General features: G+C 54.4%; 1 protein-coding gene and 1 non-coding gene across 3 annotated transcripts in view; both read left to right on the top strand.

Annotated features, from left to right (window-relative positions):
- Positions 1–21,663, top strand: part of DGKZ (diacylglycerol kinase zeta) — a 37,497-nt gene that overhangs the window by 6,939 nt on the left and 8,895 nt on the right. The window contains exons 1-24 of one of the 2 annotated variants that reach the window (NM_001389394.2): positions 2,608–2,744; positions 9,452–10,206; positions 10,421–10,529; positions 11,235–11,330; positions 12,161–12,238; positions 12,561–12,617; positions 14,019–14,087; positions 14,549–14,620; positions 14,895–15,011; positions 15,098–15,169; positions 15,537–15,632; positions 15,890–15,972; positions 16,080–16,140; positions 16,537–16,650; positions 16,889–17,029; positions 17,397–17,475; positions 17,754–17,809; positions 18,740–18,802; positions 19,052–19,125; positions 19,238–19,349; positions 19,654–19,853; positions 20,143–20,243; positions 20,382–20,461; positions 21,443–21,487. In NM_001389394.2, coding sequence (NP_001376323.2) covers positions 9,467–10,206; positions 10,421–10,529; positions 11,235–11,330; positions 12,161–12,238; positions 12,561–12,617; positions 14,019–14,087; positions 14,549–14,620; positions 14,895–15,011; positions 15,098–15,169; positions 15,537–15,632; positions 15,890–15,972; positions 16,080–16,140; positions 16,537–16,650; positions 16,889–17,029; positions 17,397–17,475; positions 17,754–17,809; positions 18,740–18,802; positions 19,052–19,125; positions 19,238–19,349; positions 19,654–19,853; positions 20,143–20,243; positions 20,382–20,461; positions 21,443–21,487 — 2,715 coding nt within the window. In that variant the 5' untranslated portion in view covers positions 2,608–2,744; positions 9,452–9,466. Of the gene's footprint in view, positions 1–2,607; positions 2,745–9,451; positions 10,207–10,420; positions 10,530–11,234; positions 11,331–12,160; positions 12,239–12,560; positions 12,618–14,018; positions 14,088–14,548; positions 14,621–14,894; positions 15,012–15,097; positions 15,170–15,536; positions 15,633–15,889; positions 15,973–16,079; positions 16,141–16,536; positions 16,651–16,888; positions 17,030–17,396; positions 17,476–17,753; positions 17,810–18,739; positions 18,803–19,051; positions 19,126–19,237; positions 19,350–19,653; positions 19,854–20,142; positions 20,244–20,381; positions 20,462–21,442; positions 21,488–21,663 lie in introns of those variants that run through there. The other variant, NM_001031192.3, reaches the window with a different exon arrangement.
- MIR6706 (microRNA 6706) lies at positions 14,820–14,929 on the top strand. Its single transcript, NR_105577.1, has one exon. It is a non-coding gene; the product is annotated as a microRNA 6706 (primary transcript).

Here is a 21,663-nt window from a genome sequence, read left to right as displayed (position 1 = left end):
ATTGTTCCCAGGGAGGCGAGGTGAGGTGCCCTCGGTGCCCGTGGCACATTGGTCTGCTTAGGGTTTGTTCACCATTTCCTGGCTTCTGAGCTTCCTGTGTGTCACCCAACGTGTTGCCTCTGATCACAGGGTGTCCAGCTGTCTCAGCCCTTAGGCACAGTAGCACTGCACTCCTGCAGGTGAAGGTTCAGTAGTGGCACCGGTATGGCCTCTCCACTCGCACACACTGGTGTTAATGCGGTTTGGAGAGGCCCAAAGCACTGTGGGTTGAACACCAGAGGGCATGGTTGCTCTTCTGTGCTGTGCACTGGAGGGCTACTGCAGAGGGAAGAGCTCTTAAGGTTCTATTCATGCTGCTTGCTTGGTCTGAGTACTGTGGGATGGCCCTTCTGCAGGCCCTTTCTCCTTGCTTGTGGGTCTTTGCTGCTTTTTTTGTCCTCTCTTCTGCAAGGGGAGCAGCCAGTGCTCTGGGATTGGGCAAAGGTGGCAAAGCAGTGACCAGCAGCTGGGCCTTCATGGCAGGGGCTCCTCGTGCCCCTCGTGGCTCGTGGGTGGGAGCGCCTGTTGTGCAACCCATGCTTTTTGAAGGAATAAGGCTGGTGCTGGGGATTGCTGGGAGCAGTGAAACAGGGTGAGCAGAGCAAGGTGGCCCTGCACTTACCAGCCTGCAAGGTGCCAGCCCATGTTCCAAAGGCAATCCGCTCTGCCCCGGCAGTGCCGTTTCACCCAGGGTCTCTTCCACTGTACAAGTGCCCATCAGAGGGTGTGAGGCAAGTGGGCAAGGGGGCATGGGGCTGAGGGAGAGAGGAGGAAGGGAAACACGTGAGGGCAGATATGCGGAAGGCAAAAAAGGGTGGAGGAAAAAATCAACTTCTCTTCCTGCCCTACCATTTGTAACGGGGACACGCTGACCTTTTGTAAAACCGAGAAGTGATGGGTTTAGCATTGCTGAGTTACTTCAATCTGTACATGGGACAAGGAGAAAAAGGCTGGGTAACACTGCTACACGGTGAAACTGATGCCACAGATGGGACTAGATACCAGCAACAGGCTCACAGTTAAGCCAACGAGCGCCTTTCAGGCCCATGAGTCGGAGCTTAGTCATGGGGATATAGTGAAGGCTGGTGACGTGGGGACAGGAGATGCCTTCCTGCCCCAGGCTCAGTGCGGGGTCCTGGCTTCTCAGAGTGCTGAGCCTTCCCCAGTTCTCTGGCCTTGCTCCTTTCTTGCAGGGCCTGGCCATGGCTGCTGCTTGCTGTGGAGTTTGGGTGCATTTTGCCGATGGGAAGCTGGACTTAGGGCTGTGGGCAGCTCAGTGCGTGTTAACAGGGAGAGTGACAGCTAGTCGCATCATGATTTTGGTTTCCTCTGTGGTAAATGCAATGGGAAAACACTCTGGCAAGCCCCAGCAAGCAGATCTCAGCACAGACATCTCAGGACTCTGCTCCAGGGGCTTTGGTTGCAGCCTGCACCGCATCTACTGGGTCAGCCAAAACACAGGTACCTGCCGGGGGCAGCTGTCCCTCTGCCTGCTGCCGCTGTAGGGTCAGGGCAGAGCTGGAATCTGGCCCTGGGGAGGGAGGAGGAAGGAGGCTGTCTGGTGCCAGGAGCTGCTGAATCTGAGGGGGGAGAGGGCAGAGCTGGTCTCAGTGAGCAGACACTTCCTGCCGCCTGCCCGGGTGTCTCCAGCTGCCAGCAGCACGAGAGCAGGGCTGAAAACAATCCGGCAGCAGTGCTGACATTTGCTAATGTGAACTCTCCCACCGCTTTGCAAAGGCCGCGTGCTCCACCTGCGTGACAGAGCTGCGGTGGAACCCGCAGGCCTGGCTCCCCTCTGATTAATGGTTTCCTGTGATACCCATCGGCGGCACAGCCGTGGGAGGACAGCTGGCCCTGCCTGCCTTTGCCGCTCTGGCAGTGATCTCTGTTGACGTTTTGTTATTGTCGTTCTGCTGTCTTCTCTCCCCGGTCCCCAAAGAGCGCTGGGCACGGTCCAAGCACACGCAGGCTCGCACGCCCGCGAGCAGAAAGAGCTCCGGCTCTAATTTTAGCCATGACATGTATGCAGGGAGTGAGCAGCCGGGAGGAGGCAGGGTGTGAAGGGACGAGGAGGTCCCAGCTGCAAGGCAGCCGTGACTCACCCTAACTGGTCACCAGCACTCGCTGCTTTGGGCTCTGGGGCTCCTTCCTTGTGGGCATCTCGGAGCGATTTGGCCACTGGCACAGCCCTTGCCACGGCATGGGGAGGGAACAGGCTCCTGCCAGGTCCTGGCGCTGCACAAAGGATGCCCTAAGGGCATGGGAGGGAATGGCTTCGGGGGAAACTGTTGCATCCCATGTTTGCAGAAGGGGTTTGGTTGTGAAACATCACCTTGAGGTGTCACCTCCAAGTGCATGTGCCAGAGGGGAGCCCCCTGCTCCCACGCTCACCCAGCACTGCATATTCTGCTGGGGCAAACCAGGGGACAAGCAGCTGGGTGCCGGGGTCCCTTCTCTTCCTGGACCCATTTTCTTGCGCGTCCTTCGCCGGGGGTGAGCCTGACTGGGGCTGTGCGCAGAGGAAGTGCAGTTGGTTATTTTAATGAGCGCTGTCAGGGTTTGCAGAGCGGGGAGGAGGCGGAGGGAGCAGCGGAGCGCTTGCTCGCCAAACTAGGACTTGGTCGGGGAGGGCTGGCCCGCCGCTGCTCCACAGCTACTGCTGCCCTCTCGTCACCTGCGGGGACTTCAGCGCCATTCCGGATCAGGTCACAGAGGCTTTTCCCCATGCTCTGCTCTTCTTTCCTCTCCTGCTCCTCATTCCTGCGCCTCACTGCTTTTGGCTGTGCTCACTGGGAGAAGGGGGGGCTGGGTGAGCTAGCCTGGAGCTGGTGGGTTCAGTCTGAACGGGCAGCATGTCCTGATCTACCCAGGTAGGAGCTGGGGGGGGGGAGGCAGACTCTTGAGCCATCAGCTGCGTTCCTGACCAGCCGTGCTGGTTCCCAGAGGCTGGGGTGAGCCACAGCTGTTCCGTGGGCTGTGGCAGGGTTGGCAGAGGGGCTCCGTGAAACCCAGCTCCGTGGCACTTAGTGGCTGCTGCTCTCCCTGCCAGAAGTGGGTTTCCAGTTGTTCATGTAAGGCACAGGCTATATCCTGCCAGCACATGGAGGAGGCAGGCGGTAGGAAACCTGCAGTGTGGCAGAGGACGGTGGAATGGGGAGCCAGCCTGCACCCTGCCAGGCTGTCCCTACCCAGCTACTTGGCCCCAGAATAGTCTGGGGAGAGCAGGACAGACTTCTGGGCTTCTGGCATCTCTGGTGGCACCCTGTACTTTTACTGGGCACAATAGGATGCCCTTATGCTCCTCTGCTGCAGGTGTCCAGCCCCATCTCTGCATTATCATTACCTGTAGCTGAAAGCCTGAGGCTTCCTTGGCTTTGCTCCATGCCATGCAGCCTCCTCCACTCCCAACCTGGGAGCTGCATCCCTGCCTCAGCTCTGTGTCCCTCGCACTGGAGCTTTTTCCCTGTGCTGGTTTCATGCTGCTTCTCTCAGGCTGCTGCGCAGTCCCCTGCTTGGGCACCATGCTGGGGAGCTTTCCCCCAGCTTGCCACATGTAGGGGGATCTGGGAAGTAGCAGCTGGGCTGCGGGACTGGCTTCCCTTTAAGCAGGGAGGCACGGAGCTGTGGGCATCTGCTACAGGAACAGATGGCCCGTCCAAATTGCCAAGGCTGGCCTGAGCTGCTACTGCTTTGCTGTTTTGCAAAAGGAGCTCTGAGAGATAAGGAACTTCTTAACATCCCTCTCAGCCTGGGTCATGGGCAGTGCTGATGAAACCAAAATAGAAGCTGTGCGAACTGCTGCTGCCCCATCCCCTGCTCTTGCCTGACCCTTGCGCTCTGATGTTTGCTAGCCCTCTGCACTTCATTAAGGATAATCCACCTTCCCAGGCTGTCACTGTGGCTGCTTGGCTTTCAGCATAGAAACCAAACAGCAGCGGCTTCTTTAAATCAGCGCTGCCCAATTTCTAGATAACCAGGAGGCAGATTATTTAGTGCAGTGGCAAATAAACTTCATAATGTTATGATGGTGGAAAGTTGTCAAGGGATATGAATGTGCAGGCTCAGCCCAGGAGCCTCCAAGGAGACGGCTTGAGTTTAAATGAAGACAAAACTCCATCTTCCATGGATTTGGGAAGGAAATCACATTGTTGTAATGGGAACATTACTCTGAGCTTTAGGGCTGGCAAACTCTTGACTTTATGAAGCATAAGTGGAGGGGCTGAGCTAGCCTGGCAGGTATGCCTTAAAGCAGGCCTGCGGCACATCGAACCTGGCAGTGGGACTGGGCAGGGCACCATGCTCTGAATCCCTCCCTGTGCTCCCAGCCTCGAGGTACTGCCTGGGATCTGGGGCAGGAGGAGCAGGGAAGGTGTGGGTCATGTCGGGCACCAAATGGCAGCAAAGGGGTGGTGGGGCCAGAGCCTGGAGAGAGGCAGGATGGAGCTGCCACCAACAGGAGGTGGGATTATGCCAAGAACTGTATTTAAAAAAAAACAAAACAAAAAAAAAAGTCAGGCCCTTCTGCTCCCATCTCCTGTTCTTCCCAGCAAGCCTGACCTCGGGAACACTTGGTTGTGCATCTTATGAAGGGCCTGACAGGAGGTGGGACAGCTGGTCCCTTTTGCCTTATTTTGGTCAAGGCATGGCCAAGCGCTGGGGACTGCGCTCAAATCGCTGTGTGGGCTTGGGTGGCTCCTTCAGTATTGCTTTGCTCCTTGGATGAGCTTCCCATGAAAAACTGCAAAGCTGCAGCATTTCTTTTCTCTCGCTTGTCTCTGAGCCTTACACAAAGCAGCTGCGAGCATCCTGTTGCTGCCTCCATCCCTCCTGCTCTGGTTGTTTGGGGAAAAGGGATTTTGCAACAGTTCCTAATTAAAATGTCAGTGAAGATGCTTCCAGTCAGTGCCTTTTGTCCTCTGGGGACGAACTGTCAGTGTGGAGGGACAGGGGCTACGGTATGACAGATGGGTGTCATCTTCCCTTTGACAGGCTGGAAGGAAGCAGTGAGGGTCCTGCTTTAACCTGCTTGCTTATGGCATCCCCAGCTCCTAGCGGAGCACCCAGAAAGGCTGAAAGTAGCAAGAGGTTATGGTTAGCAGTGGCTGCCTGTAAAGCCTGGTCCCGTCCTCGGTGTGGTCATCTGCCATGGGCACCGGCAGTCAGGGAGGTGCTGACCCTGTGCGCTCTCACTAAGTCCTTGCTGCCAGCTGGGTGCTGGGCTGTGCCGTGGAATTCTTGTCCCCTGAAAGAGGGCACGCGAGTGAGTTTTCCCTCTGGCCTTTGTCTGCAGGGATCCCATTACCATTCATTGTATGGAACGTGTCAGACCTTGCGGGTTCTTGGATCAGGTCCCTGCGCTGGCACTGTTGCAAGGTGGCCTGTATGTGTGCAGCAGGAGGCTGCGAGATTTGCTTTTGTTTGGCCTCATTCTCCGGACGAGCAGTTGCGCTGGGTATGTGCCCCGGTGCTCCCTTCTGGTCTGTGCTGCAGAGTGTCACAGGTTGTCATGGGGGCTTTATGGCACATAGAGGCTGATCTGATATTGCTGCCTTCAGGTGGTGGCACAACTGAAGGTGTCCTTGGCCACGGTCTGCCACAGGCATGTGCTGGTGAGCATGACCCACAGCTCACACTTTGCACTGCTGCTAAAGACTTGTGGTTTGGATGGACATATTTCTGGTCATCTGAGTCCTACGAGCAGTGCAGCATTACTCACACATCAGCTGCAGCGATGAATCGGAAGGTAGAAGGGCTGACAGTGCTGGGAAATGAGAGCTGTTGTCCCCACTGTGACAGCTGTCAATGGCTCATGCAGCCCACAGGCAGTCACTGCTGCTGTCCTGCTCTGTGCTGGTGGGGGTTGTCTGCACCCTCACTTCTGGGCTGGCTGAGAGCTGGTGTGCCTGTGCACTGACTGTTCTCAGACCTTTCTGCCTTGGAGCCCTCGTTCTCACAGCCCTGCCCCTTGTGCAGCTTCTGCCTCTGGATCTTGATGTAGGACAGATTACAGCTGGAGTGGAAATTTTGGGTAGAAACCATCTATGCAGAGTTTGGGAACTTGCTCACCTCTCTGCAACCACAGCCCTGAGGGCTGCACCATGTCTTGACCAGCATGTTCCCTTCCCTGTCCAGCACAGGTACTTTCTCTGCAGCGTGCAGGCTGGGGATGGGAAGCGAGGTTGCATGGAGCTCAGGAGATCTTGGCATCAGACACAGGAGACTGTTAGTAACACGTCTTCCCAGGAGTTGAGCTGTGCAAGTCACTGTCATTGCCGGGGAGGACAGCTTGTAAACTGAGACAGGCTGTTGTCTGCATGATGCCAGCTCTGGTGCCATAGCACCCACCCAGCCACCGCAGCAAGTACTGCTTCTCAGACTCAGCCAGGACAGACTCTCGTCATGGAGAAGGGTGAAACACAGGCTCATTTCCCTCACTGTAGCCCCGTGGTAGGAAAAAATGCTTTCCAATCAACTAACTAGAGGCTTGCTGAAAGGTCTGGAGGAGCTGATGTTTTTTTCAAGTCCAGACTTTCTCTAGGCTTTGGGGCTTGTTTGGCTGGCATCCCTCTTCTTCTGGGCACTGGCAGGAGGACACCAGGCTGCTGGAGGGATGGGGGCAACAGTGGCATAGGCAAGAGGATCGAGCAGTGTGTTGCACTGCGTCCCTCTGTGTGAAGACACAGAGGGCATGGCCAGCACGGTACCCAGAGATTTGCCTGAGGCTGCTGGAGCAAACTGAAGTAATAGAGCTGAATATCAAGAAACTCTCCGTGATGTGGGTAGAGCTTAGAGCTTATGCCTTGAGGGACACTGTGTGGTCAGGTGTAGAAATTGACCTGTCTGGTTTTGTTGCTCTCACCACCAGGGGTGTAATAGCTGCTGGGTGATCAGGGTGCCCGTATAAGCCGATCCATGAGCTCCCTGTCCACTGAAGTTAAAAGATGCAAGTTTTCCCTCTTTGATAGCTGCTCGGCTTTCCAAAGGCATTTAGATCTTGCCACCAAGGTTAGCTCTGTCCTTAGAGCACAGGGCTGCATCTTTCTCTGAGAGCCCAGGGGGTTCCTGCAGCACTTTCCTCCTCCCGCAGCTCTGCAGGGCAGCACACACTCTGGGATAAGTTCCTGATTCAGCAAGGTCTCAGCCCACCAGCACCAGGCAGGGAGCACAATAAGCTGAGGAGCTCTGAGGGGTCTGGTTCAAAAAAATCTTACCAAAAGCTCCAAATGCAGATCACAAGCTGACTCCTTCCTTATTCACAGAAGGAGACTGAAATGATAGTGTAGAGCTGCATGCAAGTAGAGTTGATGTCCTAGTGCATGCAGAAGTATTTCCTTTTCCTCCTGCCCTGCAGATGCCAGACTGCCTCCAACCAGCCCCTGAGCTAACAGCCCAGCGATGCAGCCTGCAGAGAAGCAACAAGCTGTTCTCTGTTGTGACTCAACTACCAACAGTCTTTTCACAGAAGCACAGAGGTCACAGAAATGTCGGTAGCGTTAGGCCAGGAGCTGCCAGGACACAGCTCTCCTTCAGCAGCACCTGGTGCATGGTTCCCCAGCCACTCTGCACACAGCTCTGCTGGTGCACATCAGTGATGGGCGCTCCATGCAGTCAATCTGCCTGCACTGTCAGCAGCAGCTCTCAATGCCTGCACTGTACCAATTCGAGCTTGGATTGGAAGTCAGTTGCAAGCAATGGGGATATCTTCACCATCAGATCTGAGCTACTGCCACGTGGTGCTGTTAGGGGTTGTCAGATGATTACCCAGCAGTAACCTTCACTGCTGATGTCTGGAGCGTGAGTCCATGTGCCACTTTCTGACAGCTCTGGAGATAAAAAAGACTGTAATCAGCCAGTAACCAAACATAAATGTCAAGCCAAGGGTGTTTTAGCAGGTTTCCTCATGAGAATGTGGTGTGAAAAGGAAGGAAGCTGTGTTGAGAGATCTTCCTGCCCAGTGCAGCAACTCAGCAAGCACTGCACTTGCTTCGTGCTGGTGGAATATCTGGGACAGAAAAGCTCACTCAGGGTATAGGACAATTGTGTCTTTCGCAGCAGCTTAAGCTGGCCAAGCTTGCCAGTTTTCTCATGTGTGTTTTTTTTTTTTTTTTTTTAACACGTTTAGTTGTTCATGTAGTTTTTAACACCTATTAGTGATGATGCAATTCAATGCAGTATCCCACCGATGTTGGGGAGAAGGGACAGGGATGGAGTGCTGCAATGACAGGGACAGGCTGGAAGCTGGCTGGTCAGCAAGACATGCTTAAGTCCTCTGGGAAAGTCGCATGGGCCTCAGTGGTGCGATGGGTAACCTGCTAGTCACTGGGCGGGGCGGGGTGTACATGCATTACTCGCTGTGATGGAACTTGACAAGTCCCTCCAAGGAGGTGGTACTTTGTTTTTGCTTTCAGTTCAGCAAAGCTCTAACTCCCCTAATGCTGCTCTCTGAACTGCACATTCCACTGGAGAGCATCGCTATTTTTTTCCCTCCTTGTCTGATATTAGCAAGTATAGATATGGCAGTGAGACTAGAGACTTCCTTGCATAACCAGGCTGGAGGCAGAACCAAGCCTTACCTTTCTGTCCTCCACCTTTGTAGCAATTGAAGATCCAGAATTTGCTTCTACCATGCTCTCGAGAGGCTTGACACAAACTGGCTGGAAGAGAAGCACTAGCTCTGGAGAATGGGAGTGCTGGTATAGTCAGAGTCAGCCTCTTCCACTCTGACCTTTGCATGCCAAGCTGAGAGCGCTGAAACCGCTGCAGCAGCAGCTTCCATCTGTGGCCTAGTGCTTTTCACGGACAGCTGCAATGTCCTGGCAACACACTGAGCTTTGAGGGAAAGGTCAAGAGACCCGTTAAAGCTCTTTCCAAAACGAGAGGGAAGTTCTGAGCAGGACAGATAGGATTATTTTCCTAGTTCTCCTCCGCTCCAACTTTCTCAGCCAGGCTTCACCAAATGTGCTTGCCCTGCTTTGACTTGCCTGATTGTTTTCCTTCTTTAGTGCTTAGTTTCCATTTGCCACAAATTCTGTGGTGCCGCTGCTGCTTGTGCTGAACGGTTACGGCTGCAACACCAGGAGTGCCAGCACCAGTGGAGCAAATAGCAGTGGGGCAGTGAGCAGGGCTGGCCTCGCCAGGGCAGGAGCTCATCCGTGGAGCAGCCTCGTGTGTGATTCTGAGGGTGTTTTCCTCAGGCTAAGCTGTGAAAATAAGCATAGACTGCCTTAAGAAGAGCTTTGCTTTGAACTAAAGAGGCCCAGACGCTCCCAGTGGGTCCCAGAGGTTGGAGCCAACCCTGCCATGCAGTATAGCACCCAGCTCTCAGCTCAGCTGTGCTCTGCAAAGCTGGGGCCGTCACCAGCCCCACAGATCTGTGGGCAGCCTATTTAACTCCTGCTTTCTGTGTCAACAGCCACCGCCAGGCACAATGGAAACCTTTTTTAAGAGGCACTTTGGAAAGAAGGGGCTGCCAGGCCCGCGGCGTGCCAGCGTGGTGGCTGTGCCCACAGGCAAGGCCCGCCGCCGCTCCCAGGCCGGGCTGCCCTCCGCTTCACTGGCCCAGCGCCGTCGTGGCTCGGGGGCCCCGCTGCCAGCCCTCTCCTGTTTGCCCCTGCCTCGCCGCCGCGGCCCCCGCCGGCGCTCCAGCACCACACCGCCATGCCTCAGCCCCCGCTTCGCCGTGCAGCAGCAGCGTGGGGGCTGCCCGCCAGCCATCAATGCCACGCTGCTGGGGCCCTCCGTGCTGCTGGCCGGCTTCCTCCCCACCGGGCAGGAGGGTGCTGGAGATGCCTCCAACTCCTGGTCTGCGGAGGATGGCGACGGCAGGGTGGATCGGGGCAGGCGGTGGGCCGAGGAGAGCTGGCTGGGCGTGCTGCCTCGGCTGCGGCCGCTGCAGGCCAGGCTGCTGACACGAGGCCCTCGCTGCCTGCGCCGCACCTTCTCCCACCGCCTGCCCACCGATGTCGGCTGCAGTCGGGCTCCCCACGGCCTGCCGGGCCGCTACCGTCGCCTCAGCCAGCGCCGCCGCTCCAGCGATGTCCTCTGGCCCGGGCTGCTGGCCACCACTCGCACACGGTGGCTGGCCCAGCAGTGCGCAGGGGCCGCCTTCCCCGAGTGCTTGGGACCAGAACCAGCCTGCTGCCCCGACGGCTGGAGCCCCAGGCTGCTGTATGTATGGCGGTGCGCAGGAGGCGATGCTGTGGGAAGGGAGGCTGGGGTGGGCAGGGAGGGATGGGCAGGGCTGTGCGTACCAGGAAAGGCTGCTTCAGGCTCCACCGCATCTCGGAGAAGGATCCTGGGGCTTTTTCCTCTCAGCCAGGCGGGCTTTGACACACCATTCTTCCTTCCCTGAGCTAATAGCTGGCCCTCCCGTGTTTTCCAGGAAAGCTATTGCCAAGTCCAGCCTCCAGCACATGGTAGCCCAGCCAAACCCCGTGCCAGCCCTGAGGAGTGAGTCAGAGAGGCAGATACGCAGCACTGTGGACTGGAGCGTAAGTGGTGGTGCGCTTTGCTGGGTGTTGCATGGGACAGGCTCCTGGCCAAGAAGTAGCAGGATCTTCCCTTGCAGAGGCTTCCCAAGTGACTTCAGCTTTGACACTTCTGTGGCCTCCACTGTGCCACCAGCTGGTGCCACTGTCTGTGCTGCTGGCAGCACCCCTTCGTGCTGCGAGGAGAGGCATAGGCAGCTCCCTGGGAGGGTGGCACAGTTGCTTCTTCTCCAGTTCTGCTCCTGACAGTGGAGGTCTGCTGGTGGCTGGGGCTGAGTACCAGGACAAGCCCCTGCTCCTCCACAGGCAAGGACAGGCAGGCTGTAAGCTATGTCGTTAGGTCACACAGTGGAAACTGCTTTTCATGTGGTAAACTTTCCCCAGATTCTCCTCTCAGGTGTTGGAAGCAGCGCCTCTGTGCAGGACATTTTGCAGCTGGGCTGGAGATCTTTGCTATGGGATCTGAACAAGGGGAGAGTTGGTTTCCTGGGGCAGTCTTATTTCCAGCGGGTGGGCAGCAGCTCTGTGAGGTTTCCTCTGTGCATATGTTGGCCCTGGTTTCTCAGTGAATCTTGATGCCTTGCCAACACCCAGCTCCACTTCTTCTTTCCCATCTCATCCCATAACTTGTCCCTGGCACAAAGCAGTTTAGGGACGGGGTGATCATTTGAGGATGCTCAGAGGAGCACGTTGTCTTGTGCCTTTCAGGAGACTGCAGTCTATGGGGAGCACATCTGGTTTGAGACCAATGTCTCTGGGGATTTCTGCTACGTTGGGGAGCAGAACTGCACGGCCAAGCTGCTGGTAAGTCGCCTGGGGTCACCCGCATCCCCTGCGTGCTCCTCAGCTGCGGGCTGTGCTGCCACCCGGCGGAGAGACCACAAAGGAAGGCCCTGGTGCTGGGAGAACTGAGGGCCTGGGGAGCTGGCAAGGGGAAGAGGACGTGTTCCTCCGTCTCTGTGTGCTGCAGCGCTGCCAGTGCTGCTATTCAATTTGCAGCAGGAGCCCAGTGCAAGCCTACACACAGCTGCAAGTCACTGCAGGGAGAGGTTGTTGGGATTCCACATGCTTAGCGGAAGAAGCTGAATCCAGCTTCTCTGGAAAAGCTTTTCAACAGAGAGAAAGAATGAGCAGTGGGGATCCAGGCCTGCTGTCTCCTGTCCCTGCATGCTGTACTGGAGCCCCAACAGGCCTTGCAGCAGCATAGCAGCACTTCTCTCTCCCTGCTTGCAGACTCAATCCTGCTCGTGGTGCTGGATGTGCAGCACTGATGCCACCGTGTGCCTGCCCCCTAGCTTTACACTGCCACTGGATGAGCCAAAGCTCTGGGCCAGACCGTGAGAGTGCTTCCCAAAGGATGTCCTGTGTTGTTCTCTGTCAGTGTCAGAAGAGGCCAAGGACTGCTTTGGCAGTGGGAGAGCACCTCCCTGTTGTGCTGCAGACTCAAGAGCATCTGCTCAAGGCACATGCTTACATCCTGTTACTGGCAAGGTGTCTAGAATGTATGAAACTCGTGTAGGACTTGTTTTTTACATCCTGAAATATATGAAGGAAGTGTGAGAAGTGGTTGAGTTTCTGGCCTCCTTACCTGCTGTTCACATGCATGTTTTTCCTCCCATTTTCTCATCCTCCAGCAAAAACCTCTCTCCAGGCGTAAGTGTGCAGCATGCAAGATCATAGTGCATACACCCTGCATAGAACAGCTGGAGAAAGTGAGTAAAACCTGTTAAGCCCTCTCTGTGGCTTGCAAAGCTCTGACAGTCTGATACTGGCCATTCCTTTCTCTGGGGTAGCATAGGATTGGAAACCGCAATGTGCTGCTGGAAAAAGGGGCACTATGAGGAGACAGTACCAAAAGGAGCACTAATTACTCGATTGGGACTTCTGGGCCCATTTTGTTTAGTGACAGAGGTGGTGGGTTTTGCAGTCAAGCACTGAACATCGCCAGAGGTTCTGCTATAGTCAAATAAACTCCAGTAGGTTTCCTCTTGGTGGTGCTTTTACTGATTCCTATCATATGTGTTCAATCCACAGATAAATTTCCGCTGCAAACCTTCCTTCAGGGAGTCGGGATCTCGGAATGTACGGGAGGTGAGACATGAGCCTTGGATGCTGCCTATGGCTGAGCCCTTGCCTTTCCAGTTTGGTTGCAAAGGGATCAGCTGCTGCCAGCACACTGCCCATCAAAGTGCTGGCATTGTGCTGTCTTCTGGCTCCAGAGGGGAGGTGCAGTAAAGAATGTTTCCTTGCCAAGCAGCAGCACAGTCTGGGTGTAAGAAGAGAGGAGATTGCAAGCAAAAGACAGAGCATCTGCTGCTTTACATGTTATATAGCTCCTATATCTGCATGGGAGGAACACACAAGCAGTGTTTCCTGAGAGGGGCAAAGAATCCCTCCTTTGCTGATGTCCAAGCCAATGGAGGAGGCTGTGGCAAGCAGCAGTTCCCCAAGTTTCCCCCAGTTTGGCAGGGGCAGCACAGGCTGAGTTCTTGCTTTATCACTCAGCTTTGCCCTGGGTGCCACGGGTGCTCCGTACAGCAATGGAAGGCGCCCACGGTGGTACTGTTGGACCTCTTCTGTCTGCATTGTAATGTAGTGGGTGTAAGCTGAGGCCTGGGACCTGCCTGCTGAACTGCACTAGTGAAGCACCTGCCAGCCTTCGTGGCTCATCCTCCTGCCTCTCTCCAATACTCCTCAGTTGACCTAAGGGCCTCCCATTTCCATAGAAAAGCATTCTTCCAGAATTTTTGCTGCCTGGGTCAGTCCCCCTACAATACTTGAAGACCCCACTGCAAGGTATCCCTGCTTGGACCATCCTGCAAGCACCAGCCCTTACCCACAGTGAGGCTGTGGGCAGGGAGAAGGTGCCCATGAGCAACTCTGTTTCTCTCCTTGCAGCTGGTCAGCAGGATTTTATCTGAGGAGAAGAGCAGAGTGAATTGGGCATGGGGGCCTTGGGGCTGCTTCTTTCCTTGAAAAACACTGTTAGAGCTGGGCAGGTTGCTAGGAGCAGGCAGCTGACTTGGCTGCAGGCACTCCCACCATCTTTCTATGTGCCAAAACTGTGTCTCACGGGATTTTCACTTTGCACTGGCATCTTTTTCACCCTTCACTTTGTCATCTGGTCAGAGATATTAAGAGATAGAGATGTCATTTATGGCCAAAGTAACATTATAGACTACTGCTTACCCACTCTGTTGCTCCCTTTCTGTGATTCTGTCTTCAATTTCGGATGCTTCCATTCTGATTTGGTTCTTTGTTTTGTCTTGTTTTGATTTAATTTCCTCTTCTGTGAGCACCACCATTTGGTCTTGTGCCCCTAAGTTCTTCGGCTTTGCCTTCTCAGAGGTTTGGTGCTGGTGCACATGGGCAGCAGGCATGCTGCGAGAGCAGAGGTTCTGGCTGGCCTGTGTCTGTTCCTCTTGCCTGTTCCTGTGTCCCTGTATGCATTGGGACTTTCACTTTTTTTTTCCCTTTATTTTTTCCCTTTAGCCCATAGTTGTCCGGCATCACTGGGTGCATCGGAGGCGACAGGAGGGGAAATGCCGGCAGTGCGGCAAGGTGAGAGGACATCTTGGTGTGTTTTTCCTCAGCCTGAGGAAAGGGGAGCTAAGGTCAAACAAGGGGCAATAGCAGGACTGGGAAGTAGAAGAATTCCTGCCTGACATACCACTATTCCTGCTAGGCAGGAGCAGCCTGTGGCAAAACCAAGACTCGTGGCCTGCTTCACACAGTGAAGCACTACATAAGTGCTACTCATACAAAGCTGTTCTCCCGCTGGGCCCCATCAGTCCTAGAGGGGACTGTCTTCCTGACACACTGTCTCTAGGCAATAGAGATGCTCGTGCAAAGAGCACAGCAACCTCCCTGGTGCTGTAGGGTGGTGGCTGGGGCTATCTGACAGGGATCTAGAGGGCTCCAGCTGCAGGCATGTTCTCTTTGTTTATGTATCTGGGAAAGTCCTGCTGGACAGCACAAAGCTGAAAGGGAATTCCCTAAGCCTCTTATCCTTCCCTCTGCAGGGTTTCCAGCAGAAGTTTGCCTTCCACAGTAAGGAGATTGTAGCCATCAGCTGTTCATGGTGCAAGCAAGCGGTGAGCAAAGCCCCCATTGAACATCTGCTCTAATGACATCTGCTTTTTGCTGGGACCCCCCAGGCCTATCCTTTGCAGCCTGCCACTACAGCTACTCTTACTGAGATAGCTGAGAGCTGCTATGGGAAGCTTTCTTTTCAGTGCCTCCTAGGAGAAGCCTTTCCATTACGAAACTCCTGCATCATTTCCTATAGCTCTCCTTTCACTGGAACAGGGCAGCTAGGAGGAGAAATGGAGTGGGCTGAGTTTTCTCTCTGTCTCTCTGCTTCTCCAGTATCACAGCAAAGTGTCATGTTTCATGCTGCAACACATCGAAGAGCCCTGCTCATTAGGGGCTCACGCTGCTGTCGTCGTTCCTCCCACCTGGATTTTGCGGGTCCGACGGCCCCAGGTAAGGCATATCAGTTCTTGTGTTTTTGCACGGATCCTGCTTACTCAGCAGTTCCTCATATAGTGTTTGGGTTTCTTTCTTTTCAGAATCCAATGAAATCCAGTAAGAAAAAGAAGAGGACATCATTCAAGCGAAAATCCAGCAAAAAGGGTGCTGAGGTAAGAGATGAGAGGGGATGGGGGTGACCTTGTGTTGGGAAGGTAGAGATGCTGGGCAGTGAGGAGCAGAACTGGGAAGTAAGGGCACTTTTCAGGGTCTGCACTGAAGTGCGAGGTGGAGGAGAAGGGGGCTGGGGTAAAGGGGAGCCTTGGGTGTGGCTGAAGAACTAAGAGGTTGTCACAGAGATGAGAAAGGCTGGGAGGTGAGTTATGTCTGCTGGCAGGGCACATCCTAGCTATTAGCTTTATGGAGTGGTTGGGATATTCTCTTCCTTCCACTCCTGACCTACGTGATGTCAGGGCTCAGCTGGAGGTGGGAGTTAGCATTTCACTAGGTCTATTAATGGACCTGTGGTGTCTCTTGCAGGAAGGGAGGTGGAAACCTTTTGTCATCAAGCCCATGCCAGCTCCTCTCATGAAGCCCTTGCTGGTGTTTGTGAACCCCAAGAGTGGTGGGAATCAGGTATGGCCTTGCCCTTCATCTCCCTGAGAAGGCACCTCTTTGCCATTTGGCTAGTGAGAGCTCAGAACAGGTTTGGTAATGTCTCAGCTGCAAAAGAGACAAGAAACCTTTGCTGTCAGTTTGCTTCCAGTGCTGCCCTCTTAACCCAGACTTTGCCTGAGTACCCCAGAACACCGCCGTGTTGACCTGTCACCAGGCTTTCTCCCCTCTGTTCATGAAGAACTACCTGTTACCTGAAATCTTTCTTATCCCCCTAGGGAGCCAAGATAATCCAGTCCTTCATGTGGTATCTCAACCCACGGCAAGTTTTTGACCTCAGCCAGGGTGGTCCCAAGGAGGCGTGAGTACTGTTTGCTGTATTTCAGTTTACCCCTGCAGTAACACCTTTTCCTGGCTGCAGTCTCAGTGTCTGTGCCCTCCCGTCCTGACCCTCCTTGCTCCCTGCAGGCTGGAGTTGTACCGCAAGGTCCACAACCTACGGATCCTGGCATGTGGGGGAGATGGCACGGTGAGTCCCCCGGCCCCCTCACCCCCACACTACCCTTTGCAATACCCTTTTGGCAGTCCTCCTCATTGTAGTCCTGAACAAGGCAAAACGTGCACATTGTGTCTGTGATACAGCTGGTAGCACCAAGTACTGTGGGTCCCCTCATGCACAGCTCCCAGGTGGTCTAGTTGTGTGAAATGCCTGCATTTGTGGCCCTTTCAGGGGAACGGTGTCCCCGCTGGGGCTGCTGGTATCTCCTGCAGCACCTATTTGAAGTATTAAAGAGTGTGGATAGCCTCAGTAGTGGCAAAGGAAACTTGTCTCTTCCTCTCTGGCTGTGGCTAGTGTTCCATGTCACCTTCACCTGCCTATTGTTCCCTGAAATAACCAACTGTTCCTCTGCACCCTCTTTCACAGGTGGGCTGGATCCTCTCCATTCTAGACCAGCTGCGCCTCAACCCACCTCCTCCTGTGGCCATCCTGCCATTGGGGACAGGCAATGACTTGGCCAGGACCCTGAACTGGGGCGGGGTAAGTGACAGGCAAAAGAGCCAACTGTGGCCAGAGGTGGACAGAGTGCTTCGACTAGTGCATTTGCACCAACTTTTCCTAAATGCAGATCAGTTTAAAGTCCAATTTGGTTGTTGCGCATTCAAGTAGAATCTATCTTTTCCACACACTTTCCTCTGAGATGTTTTCCACAGTCCACTGTCTCTGAGACACCCATGGGAGGCAGACAGAAGACTCACCAGGTTCTCTTCTTCACTAGGGTTACACAGATGAGCCTCTGTCCAAGATCTTGTCACATGTGGAAGATGGGAACATTGTGCAGCTTGATCGCTGGAACCTCCGTGTGGAAGCAAACCCTGAAGCAAACCCTGAGGAAAAGGATGAGGCAGCTGCTGACAAGGTGGGACATCTCCTCTCTGCCTTAGTTCCCTGTTCCACTGGAGTGTCTGCTACACTTATGCAGGGCAGCAGGTGGGGTGGGTACCACACTATCTTAAGCCCCTGTGACTCCTGTGCCTGGACACTGCCTGTCCTGCCTTGAGGCCTGAGCCAATGCCACAAGGCCACTGAGATCAGAGCAAAAGAAAAGAGCTGGCCCACCACCTCAGGCTGGTCACCTCTGTGGTGTTCTGGAGGGATAGCTAGTTCCCACTCACCTTCGGGAGCGCAGTGCACGACTGCCTTGTCTTTGCCATGGCCACGCACTGGCTACACACACATTCTGCCAGCATGAAGGCTTGCAACCTTGTTCCTCCCTTCCATTTCAGCTTCCCTTGGATGTCTTTAATAACTACTTTAGCCTTGGTTTTGATGCACGGGTGACGCTGGAATTTCATGAATCCCGAGGTACGTGGAAGCAGGGTGCAGCAGGTCTGCAATCAGGGGCACCTCTGTGATACATCATAAATGCTCCTCAGAAAAGTGGACAAGAGGACTGATAGCAGAACAGAGGTGATATTGAAGGGATGAGAGGAGTTGTTGAGAAGAGGGATGTGTGCAATGGCAGTGAGCTGGGAAGTGTCCTGGCCAAGGCTGGCTGGAGAGCCATGTTTGGAGAGAGCAGGCAAGGAAAATATTTACATGTTCAGGCCAATGACTTGGATATTTTTTTCTCCTTTCTTTAGAGGCCAATCCAGAGAAGTTCAACAGTCGGTTTCGGAATAAAATGTTCTATGCTGGGGTGAGTGCATGAGGGTATCTAGGTATGCCCTCGTAGTTTCAGCTGGGACATAGGCATGGCCCCAGCTCCTGTCCATTACCTCGGTTCACTCCTCGGAGTTACTGTGGCTTTTGCATACACCTCAGCTGAGCCCCACGCCTGAAGCTGGAGAGGTGCTGGGGAAGGTTTGCAGCCCTGGGAGTTGCAGCTCTGCCTGGCTGCAGATATTGCTGGTGACAGAGCTTTCTCTCTGGCCTGCAGTACAGTTGCTCCCTTGATCTCCTGCCACTATTGTTCTCAGGCTCATGGACAGTCAGCCAGGCAGGACCTCCCCAGAGCTGTGGGAAGGCAGGCTGGCCCTCCTGCAGAGGAAGGGGAAGCCTCTCTATAGAGTCCTCAGGCTACTTTGGTCTTTTATTTTTTTAAACCTTGAGCCATGTGCGGCACCCTGGTTAATTATGCCTGTTAGAGCTTTGCATCTTATTGTCTTACTTATTTGTCTGTCCCCTCACCCACAGTATACCTTCCTACCCAAGTGGTGGAGTGACTGGTATTTTAGCTGCCCTGCACCATCTCACTTCTCCCACCTATCTCCCCTATCCTGTTACCTCTAAACAGTCACATCAATGTTATGCTTGAAACTGAAATTGTCTCCTGTAACCCAAGTGTCTCAGTAGAGAAAACCCACCTTCCCTAAAGCCAGGACTGGGCTGGCAAGGAATGCTTGGGTGTGTTACTGAAGCTATGAGGTGCCCCAAGGTTTTTGGTAGGCAAAATGGCAAGAGGAATGCATCAGGTTGCTGTGGGAGGGTGAGCGAAGAGGGCTTCTGCCAATCAACGGGGAGAGGGTTTACTCATCTCAGCAGCTGGGGTTTGAAGGTGGGTGGCAGGCTTCCTGGCTGCCCATTTCAGTGAATGTCTGGGCACTAACTCTGTCTCTTGCCTTGGCAGACGGCTTTCTCCGACTTCCTCACAGGGAGCTCCAAAGATTTAGCGAAGCACGTCAAGTTGGTTGTGAGTGTGTGGCAGTGCTCTGGGCCAGGGAGGGGGGCAAACTGCATAGGGAGTGAGGAGCAGCCGCTCTAAGCACACTGAGTGTCTTAGGGCTGGGGGAGAGGGTGTGTTCCTTGGGGCATCACCTTCCCTTGGCTTGGAGGATGGTTGCCCTGAGGAGCAGAGTGGGAGGTCGTTTCACCCTGGATAGCTAGGGTGGGCCAGACTCCTTCCTCATAGTAACCTAAGTGCCTCTTTGTTTGTCTCCAGTGTGATGGCGTGGACCTGACCCCCAAGATCCAGGACCTGAAGCCACAGTGTTTGGTCTTCCTGAACATCCCCAGGTGAGCAGTCCCAGGACCTGCCCTAGTGCACTGGGCTGCTGACTGCCATCCAACAGATCTGTGCCCAGGTTTGAGGATGCCTGCCCATGTGTTGTTCACTGTCCCTTCACAGATACTGTGCAGGCACAATGCCCTGGGGCAACCCTGGAGAGCACCATGACTTCGAGCCGCAGCGCCATGATGATGGCTGCATTGAAGTCATTGGCTTCACCATGACATCCCTGGTGAGTTTGTTGGTGCTGGTGGGAGCTCGCAACCAGAGGATTGACCAGTCCTGTTGCCCAGGAGTCAGTCAGCCCCACTGTTTCACAGTTCCTCTCCTGTGCAGTTGCGGTGCTGGCTTGTGTGACATTATCTTTTCCCTCAGATTTAGGCAAGGTGCTGTCATGCACTGGTCTCTGTGGATTCCTTCCCACTGAGATCATGCCCAAAACCTTCAGAACTCAGTTCACCATCTGGCTGACAGTGGATGTTTTCCCCACCCATCTCTCAGTCTGTGCTCTGCTCTCACTCTGGACTCTTTCACAGGCTGCTTTGCAGGTGGGTGGCCACGGGGAGAGGCTGTGCCAGTGCCGGCAGGTGGTTCTCACCACGTCGAAGGCCATCCCCATGCAGGTAGATGGGGAGCCCTGCAAGCTGGCAGCTTCCTGCATCCACATCTCCCTGCGCAACCAAGCCAACATGGTGCAGAAGACCAAACGGCGCAACTCCATGCCTCTGCTCAACGAGTAGGTTCCTCGGATCAGTCTGTCATCTCCTCTCCAAAGCGGAAGGGGTAGATGGAGAAGGGGAGGGACTGATCTGTCTCTCCTAGAAGCGTTTTGGTCCACTCAAGGCGGAGATGGGAAGGGCCCAGGCTGCAGAAGTGTGGCTAGAGCCTCATACTGGAGAAGCTGCTAGTGGCAATCTCCCCACTCCACCCTGGGCTTTTGCCCGTATTGGAGGAGTAAGGTGCATAAGGAGAAAGTGGGTTATCACCTTCTGATCCCTTCTCTTTTCCCTCTTTATGGCATGCAGCCAGCAGCCAGTGCCTGACCGGCTGCGAATCCGAGTGAGCCGAATCAGCATGCGCGACTACGAGGCACTGCACTATGACAAGGAAAAGCTGAAGGAAGCCTGTGAGTGACCAGCTGAGTAGCAGAGTGGTGGGAACTGCACTCCCTGAGTCCAGCAGTGCCTGCAGCTGAGCTGTGTGAGATGCTGGGGATCAGGCACAGTCTGCTCCCTGAGTTGTATGTGTGTCCCATTTTGTGCAGCTGTGCCGCTGGGGATCATCGTGGTTCCAGGGGACAGTGACCTGGAGTTGTGCCGGACCCAAATTGAGAGGCTGCAGGAGGTGAGGCTCTGTGTGGGAAGAGGTTGTGGTTGAGCGCTGAGTTTGAAGGGAATCAGAAAAAGGATTTCTAGGCCGCCTTGATATCTGCCTGCACCAACACACACATTCTGGCTGCTGGTAGGAGCTCATGATTTGCTTTCACCACATGGTGGAGGCAGGTTCCTGAGCTGGATGGCATGGTTCTCCCTGCTGTTCAGCAGCTTACTTCTTCGCATTGCTCTTCTGACTGTTCTCCAGGCCCCGAGTGTCATTGGCCCAGAGAGATTCTGTGGCAGAAGAAAAAGCCAGCACAGGGCCTGCCTCTTCCTAGGGGTCTGGGGAGGCTTTTCCTCTGTCCATTTGTTTGCTGTACTGTGTGTTCCTTCAACCTCCTTTCAACCTTCTACAGGCTCTACATTTCCGGGCACAACTTCACTTCTCCCTTGGTGCCTGGATTAGGGCTGTTTTCCCCCTCCAATACTCTTTATTTGCAAGTAGTAACTTCTGTGCTCCGGCCAGTGTGCTAATGTATATGTCCCCAACCTGTACACAGGCTGCATAACCTTTACTTCTGATAAGCAATGCCTTATGAGACCACAGTGTGGCTCCTGGTGTTGTACTGCACAATCCATTTTTCTCCCAGTCTACAGGACTTTGCTCAGACCACAGTCCACAGTAGGCACTTGCAGCCTAGGGCATCTCAGGCATGAGGCTAGGAGACTCTTAAGCTCAGAGGATACCACTTTCCCACATCATCAGCCTGGTAGCTGCCTCCAAAGCTGTGCTGATGTTCCTTGGTCACCTAATGTTTTCCCTCTTTTCTGTTCTTGAGCTAAATTGTGTCTTCTGATTCTGAATCAGGGCAGAGACTTTGGCCCGGCAATGTGTAAAGCTGCTTGCCATATCTGCAGTAGGGTGACAGTGCAAACCTCTGTGGGACCAAAGAAAGGATAGGGGGCTGCCCAGGCAAACACTGTAACAGCACACCTTGCCTTTCTGCAGGATTTCTCTCCACAGCCCTCTGCTTTGCAGCGCCTGCTCTTTCAGGTGTGTATGGCATCTCACCATCCCTCAAGCCCATCTGTCATGTGCATCATGCTTGTCTTGTGGGCTCACCTTGTGGCACTTCTCCAGTGAGCTGGTACATCAGCTCTGCTCTGTCCCATGCTGCTCTCCATCACTGTGTTCAAAGTTCCCATTTCTGTCCGAGCGCCTGCAGCCCT

The sequence above is a fragment of the Gallus gallus genome, chromosome 5 (assembly GCF_016699485.2).
Source record: "Gallus gallus isolate bGalGal1 chromosome 5, bGalGal1.mat.broiler.GRCg7b, whole genome shotgun sequence".
Lineage (NCBI taxonomy): Eukaryota > Metazoa > Chordata > Aves > Galliformes > Phasianidae > Gallus > Gallus gallus.
The sequence above is the reverse complement of the archived record's forward strand: the minus strand, read 5'-3'. Positions and strand labels throughout refer to the sequence as shown.